Source organism: Lactuca sativa, chromosome 9 (assembly GCF_002870075.4).
Source record: "Lactuca sativa cultivar Salinas chromosome 9, Lsat_Salinas_v11, whole genome shotgun sequence".
Classification (NCBI taxonomy): Eukaryota; Viridiplantae; Streptophyta; class Magnoliopsida; order Asterales; family Asteraceae; genus Lactuca; species Lactuca sativa.
This window is the reverse complement of record NC_056631.2, coordinates 61,998,965-62,006,340: the sequence shown is the minus strand read 5'-3', so window position 1 is coordinate 62,006,340 and position 7,376 is coordinate 61,998,965. Positions and strand designations below refer to the sequence as shown.

Genomic DNA, 7,376 nt, shown 5'->3' with positions numbered 1-7,376 from the left:
ATACTTCATAATTATGCGTTGGAAGAAGGTAACTACACACTCACTTGATCAGAAGATGATCGGACAACACTACGACTTGTAGAAGTAGTATTCTTCGGTAGATCTGGAAGATCTTCACAAAAAATCGGGCTCTTCGCGGGCAGAGCTTCGGCTCGAGAATCTCAGTTCTCGGCATCTTCGGGACTTCAGAACTTGCTTCGGGACTTGGGAATGATATCGGGGCTTCGGGATATAGTTGGCACGCAAACTGAGGCGAACATTAGAGAGAAAGAAAGAAAATGGCAAGGAAAATGGTTGATCTCGGTTTCTATTTATAGGGTGCTGGGTCTGGGATTACGCTGGGCGTAACTCTAAGTACGCTGGGCGTACTCAGTACGCGGGGCATACCAAGCCTTATGCTGGGCGTACTCAACGTCACTGCATGCGTCACTTAGTGGCACTCGAGTATTGGTCAGGCAACTTGCACTCATCCGAGTACGCTGGGTTGACTCGTCAACTTCTAAATTGCGTAACTTTTGCATACGAACTCCGTTTTTGACGTTCTTTATACCCACGCGTAGGTCAGACTATACTCTACAACTTTCATTTAGACTTCGTCGGTTAATTTTGAATTTATTTTTATTATTTATTTTTAGTAAGCCGGGACAGAAAAAACTTCGTTAGAAATTCATAACTTCTTTGAATGACGTCCGTTTTCGTCCCTCTTTCTGTCGTTGCACTACCATCGATGAGATCTTCGATTCTCATTTAGAAAGTTTCGGCTAAAACTTGCTCGATCTCAATTCAAACTTTTGGGCTGTCTACTGCTAAGCTGAAACTTCGAAAAATCATAACTTCCTCATACCAAGTCAGATTTAGGCGTTCTTTTTATGCACGCTCTCGGTTCAACATTATCTACATCTTTCGTGTTGATCACTAAGGCTAAATATCACTCCTTCGTAAATTCACTATTTACGTCATGCTGTGCCACACCGGTTTTGTCGCGAAACTTCGACAGGTCATAACTTCTTTGTTATAACTCGGATTTCAGCATTCTTTATATTTTCGGAAACCTCGTCTCAACCACTACATCTTCGTGCATCGATATCAGGTTTATATAACATTTCATTTTTTACGCTTATTTTTATTCTTGATTAAATCAAATCACATAATTAAGCAGATAAGTATAAAAGACATAATTTGCAAATAATACATTCTTATTATTTCAAATGGGTTACAAATGTTAACATAGACTATTACATTGTTAAAAAAATGGCAAGCCTAGAAACACGGGCGTTACAGGAGACCAAACTCACTCACATTCATAACCATACTAGGCACAAGAAACCACCACCTGGTCGGAGAAAGGAAACGGGGGAGTAGAGGGTGGTGGGCAAACCCTAAATCTTTGAGTGACTACTTCAACAAGTCGAACCCACTATCATAGCAACGACGACGTAGAAGAAAGGCAAACCCTAGCAGGATCCAGCGAAGAAAGAGAAACAAAGGTTTGGGAAAACTGCACACAATCAAGATCGGTTTACAGCGCCATCCCCATTCTCGGTTCGCTTTCTCAGTTCAGATCTGTTCATCCTCGTCCTCGTTCTCGTTTGGGAAAATTGCGCACAATCGAACCCACTATCAATTTTTTAGATCTATTCAGCACCTCCCCATTCTCGGTTTGTCCTCGTTGCTGCCCTTGCTGCCTCCTGTTGTGCTTTCCTTCCGGCGAAAACGAAGTGAATGGAAGGGAGTTGGGTTGGGTTTAATCGGTAAAGGCAGTGGGGGAGTAGAGGGTGGTGGGCAACTGTGGTGGTGACGTAATGGAGCAAGGTGGTCCTCGATGGTGTTGGGGTGTTTCTTGGTGTTGCCGAAGCAGCAATGAGGGGTGTTTGGATAGTGTTTTTCCGATGAGTGGGTGATGGAGGCTGCTTCCTCCTTTTGGGTTTCACAAAAAAATGGTCGTTTATGTGTGAGAGAGAGAGAGAGAAAGAGAGAGAGAGAGAGAGAGAATGTGTGTGTGTTGTCTTTTCTTTTAATTTTTTTTTAATTTTTTTAATCAGTCAAATATTTAAATAAATAAATAAAATTGAAAAAGGAAAAAATAAGGGTAAAATCGTCATTATAAAAAAGTTTAAAGCAAATTGGATTAAACTTGCAACAAAATGAAAAGTTTGGACCTCTGGTGCTAGTTCAAACTTTTTTGGACCAAAGTGACAATTTTCAGCTAACCACAAGTATATATTGCAAATTTAAATGAATGGATGCTCGAAAGTAGTCTAACTTAGATAAAAAAATTGTCACATATTGAAAAATCTAGAACTATATATATTTTTAATATATGCGTGTTACATACTAAATAACGTACATGATGTTAATCGATCAATATTTGACATATAAATGATTTTAAGTTATTCAACAATGGTAATGACAAACAATATAGTGTGATTAAATGTTAACAATAGCCACCGTTTAATATATTATGTGTTACTAAAAATCAATAATAGTTATGAAAAATGAAAACAAATGTGTGACTAAAAGTAGTTTATGGTCACGACTTATATATTACACGTCACTAAAAGTCAGCAATAACCATGACAAATGACAAAAAACATGTGAATAGTAGTTTATGGTCACATTTTAATATACTTTGTATCACTAAAAGTTAACAATAGTCTTGTCAATCGAAAAAACATGTGACTAGTAATATTTTGTGGTCACGATTTAATATATATATGTGTCACTAAAAGGCAACAATAATCATGAAAAACGAAAAAACTTGCGACTAAATGTAGTTTATGATCATGTTTTAATCTGTTACGTGTCACTAAAAGTCAGCAATAGTCATAATAAACAAAATAACTTATGAGGGGAAATAGTTTATGGTGACGGTTATAAAAAATGATTGAAAAACCTACAAAAAATGGTACCCTATGGTAAAGGTTTTTACCTATAGTAACACTTTTATGGGTTAGTCACTATAACTTATCATTAGTGATGCGACATTTTCTTTCATAATGAATGAAAAAAAAACATCATAAAATGTCTACAGTGACAAGTTTATTTTTATTTTTTTTGCGTGGCCGAATGCTAGTTTTGTACTAATGCCCATTTAATCGATGTTTGGAACAATGTGAATCTGTCCTGATTTTTAAGTTTGCTACAATGCTACTACCGACTTTTTTGTCTGAAGAGTTAAAGGTGAAGAAAATAGTTCGAGACTTCAGAATTGGAGTTCAAAGTTGGCTTCAGCCATTTAGAGGTATTTTTCTATTTGATTAATCTTAGCTCTTATTTATCGATATCTATAATAGTTGTATCTTATCTTTTCGATCTTCTCTCTAATCAATTTGTGTTAGTATTTTTGTTTCGAGAGGCGTACTTGATTATCTAAACTCTAAAGTTCGGATTTTGTTTGAAGGTTTTAGGTATTTTTATGCGTTTTTATAGAGTTTTGGAGTTCACCTGTTCATGTCTTTAACTTCATATTTGTGTTCTAATTCATGTTTACTTTTCTTTATCAGTATACTCTTATTGAGATATTTCTGGAGGTTGGGGGCATTATTTTTTTGTGCTAATTCAGAAGGTATAACTTTTGCATTGTTGATATTAGTTTTTAAAAATTAGATTCTGATTCATTTTTTCAGATCACTTCTACTTCAAAGTCGATACATAAAACCAGACCTTGATGGTTGTATCATTTTTATCAATCATACGGTACAAATATAGGGGTATAATTTTTTTTAATCTTGTCGAGGACATTAAAAACTAATGGACCGGTAAGGAAACATTACAAACACCTGATACAACTACTAGGCCAATGACCTTTTGGTATCTAAAACCCACATTGGTTAAAAGAGGAAGACAAGTTTTTTCTAAGCTGCGTCATGAGCTACTTCTTCCTCTTCTAATTATATCTTAACTATTTATGGAAAATACATCTAAGCTGCGTCAACTATCCGATAACTTTTCCTTTCATGCAGTGAAAAGAGGAAGACAAGTTTTTTCTCTTTGCCTTCTGTCTTTGAACAAAATCACAATTAAAACAAAAACTAACGAGAAACTAGGTGTGCATGTGAGCTCAAACCGGCGCTTTAGTAATTCTTGTTATACACCGAAAACTTTATCCATTTTCTCGACAAATTACAATAATGGATCTCAAACTCTCCAACATTGTTGAAAACCTTGAGAAATTTGTCATATAAGCTTACTTTAAATCCTATTTATTGGATAAACATATCCATTTTTCTATCACATTAATAAACCTCTTTTAATCAAGGATTTAAGGTCATTATTTATAAATGAAGATATCATTAATGATGAAATATAAAACACACATATAATTAGAGAAAACTCTACTTGTAAAATTCCATGACCCAAAGGTTGCAAACGAAGCATTCCATTTTTATTCCAGTGAATCCTGCATTTTTAGCCAGCACAAGAAACTCATGCTTTGTGCGCTCCTTTCCTCCTGGATTTTGTGTCATCATGATTGCATCTATTTGAGTGGTGACTTTATCGGAAGAGCTTGTGTTGGACAAAAAAGGAAGAATGCTCTCAACTACAATAACCTTCCCCTCATTTGACAATGCCTTGTAGCAATTCTTTAGCAACTTTTCACAATGATCATCGCTCCAATCATGCAATATCCACTATGCCAGATTTCATGTTTCACCAATTAGAAAGACCTTCAATTCAAATTGTAAGGATATTCGTGAAAAATTACCTTCATAAAGATGGCATCACTTGGGGGAACCTCTTCAAACATATCTCCTCCAATATGTTCTATACCTACATTTTACAATAAAAAAAAAACATCAATAAATGAGGCTGTCAAAAAAGTTTAGAACCAAAAAAAATCAAAAAACCAAAACATAACAGTTCTTGGTTTTAGATTCCATTTAAATTTGGCTCTAGGTTTGAAATTCAATTAACCCGATTTTTTTTTTCTATAGGTTCCATTATATTTTTCTCAAATTGATCGTCTTTAATTTAAAAAAGGTTGAGAAGGCCTAAACTAAACATACCAGGAGAGACCGGTGCATGTTGGATCACATGTGGCAAATCAAAATTAATGCCTTTTATAGTGGGATATTTTGATATGATTATGTTGAGATTGACTCCTAAACCACCTCCCACATCAACCACTTGCTTGAGGTTTTCAAAACCATGGTAGCACTCTAGAATTTTGTTCATCACCATAGTAGTATGATTCGTCATGGCATTGTTGAAGACCTTATTGAACCTTGCATCTAATGCTGGATATTCAAATGCATGTGTTCCATGAACCATATCAAATGGAACACCTCCTTCTAACAATGAATCTTTGAGTTTAAACCTTGTTCAATAAACAAAAAAAAATATCCATCACCTTAATAATAATCACAGTACAATTCACTACTGCAAAACATTAATCTTGTTTATAGACCTTAATAAAAGGCACTCCAAATCTTTTAATTTTGTTCGAAAAACTATTGTTATGAACTTACACCAACCATTAACCTTTTATAAACTATAATCATGATTTTATTTTTTCTATTTTAAAGTCTGTGTTATATTTTTTTTTACAAATAACATTAGTTGATAATAATATAAAAAAGAACGAAAAATATCATATGTTATGGTAATGTTTTTTTTTTTTTTTTTAATTTTGGTATTGGTATCATTTTGAAAAAAAAACTTTTTATGATAATAATTTCTATAAAATATATTCAATTTTTTTGTATATTTAATCAAATAGATCTAATAATAACAAAATAAAATGACTAATTAATATCTAGATATAACTAGGATATAGAATAAATTATCAATATCGACAAAGCATATAAAAGAATTAAAAAGTCAGAGTTTACTAAAGATTGTATTTACCATTCAAAAAAGTTTTCATGTCCAATAATAATAATTAAAAGCTAATATATAGTATTTTTTTTTTAGAGAAAACAAGAGTTGACAATTTACGTGAGTGAGGATGGGTTAGCATCATATACAAAATTTTGATATGCTTAACTAATTAATCTATAGCCATTTGAGCGGATTCCACCCAGTCAGATTTTGCTCATAGATTAACCCACACTGTATTAATCCTCATGTTACCCTCATCCGCTAATTAGGTAAAAAAGTTGTATAAATCTGACTGAACTAAATAAAAGTTTAACATATATATATATATATATATATATATATATATATATATATATATATATATATATATATATATATATATATATATATATATATATATATATATATATATATATATATATATATATATATATATGTATATATATATATATATATATATATATATATATATATATATATATATATATATATATATATATATATATTGTTTTTTCAGAAACTTCTCCCGTTGTTTTGATATAAACTGTTTAGTGTGATTAAACATACCAACTGTCAACGAACGCTTTATCTTGAAGCAACTCCATCAAAGCACATAAGGACACCCCATCTTCGTTTGGAACAAAGTATTTGGCAACGGGGGTGAGTCCATACACTCGAACCAGACCAAACTCACGTTCTTGTTGATTGCAGGTTACAACAGAATGAGTAGCGAGCAACCGAAGCATTCGATCGAGCATCTGGTGGGCACTCGGATTTGTCATGGACAAACGGGATACGATCTCATGAGCCGAGAGCCGTGCATCAGGTCCTGCCTCTGCTATAGTCTCGAAGATCTTGAGCTTCATTGCATTCACCAGCACCATGGTGAGGGACATGGAGGTAACCAGTTGCATTGCATATGCGAATTGCTCCTCATCCGAACCCATTTTTGAGTCTGAATATTTACAGGCTATTAAGCTTTATGGGTATTTGGCAAGATAATACTTTATAGGCTTATAGCTCTTGTCCCTGCTTCGTTCTCCTCTTTATATAATGTATATTGAAAAACCCCTCGGCAGAATTATGTGGTTGTTTTTGAGGTTTTGGGAACGCATGTGCGTGGGCCTCGTAGACCGTGCAAATTTCGAAGTGATTGTTGTGGTGGTTGTCTCATGCTCAAGATTGATTGTTGATTTGTGGGTATAGGGTAGGCGTGGACCCCACTTAAATCTATTAAACACATTTTTTTCATTTTTCCTTGTAAATTTACAGTTTGTCTCCACTTGATATTTTATTGCACCCAAAGTTTGAAATTTCATAAATCTTTGATAACGCTCTTTCTTCTAATATAATCAATATTCTAAATAACGTGAGGTGCGGTTTGACAGCAAGATAAAAGTTAAGCCATGACAAGTCTTGACGAATCATGCCGTTTTTTAAAGCGTGACTATTTTATATATATTAAAAAAGATAAATCATATAATTATTGATTTTTATCAAGTATATCAAGCTTTTAGAAGTGTTATATTAGTATCTCTAAATATTATTAAAAGAGA

At 33.5% G+C, this 7,376-nt stretch overlaps 1 protein-coding gene across 1 annotated transcript; it reads right to left on the bottom strand.

The window, feature by feature from the left end:
• Positions 1-4,055: 4,055 nt before the first annotated feature.
• On the bottom strand, positions 4,056-6,969 carry LOC111903004 (caffeic acid 3-O-methyltransferase). Its single transcript, XM_023898797.3, has 4 exons — positions 6,388-6,969; positions 5,007-5,317; positions 4,706-4,770; positions 4,056-4,631 (listed from the first exon to the last, which is right to left on the bottom strand). Exons 1-4 carry the CDS (start codon positions 6,765-6,767, stop codon positions 4,335-4,337), a joined length of 1,053 nt encoding a protein of 350 aa, XP_023754565.1. The 5' UTR covers positions 6,768-6,969; the 3' UTR covers positions 4,056-4,334.
• Positions 6,970-7,376: the final 407 nt, after the last annotated feature.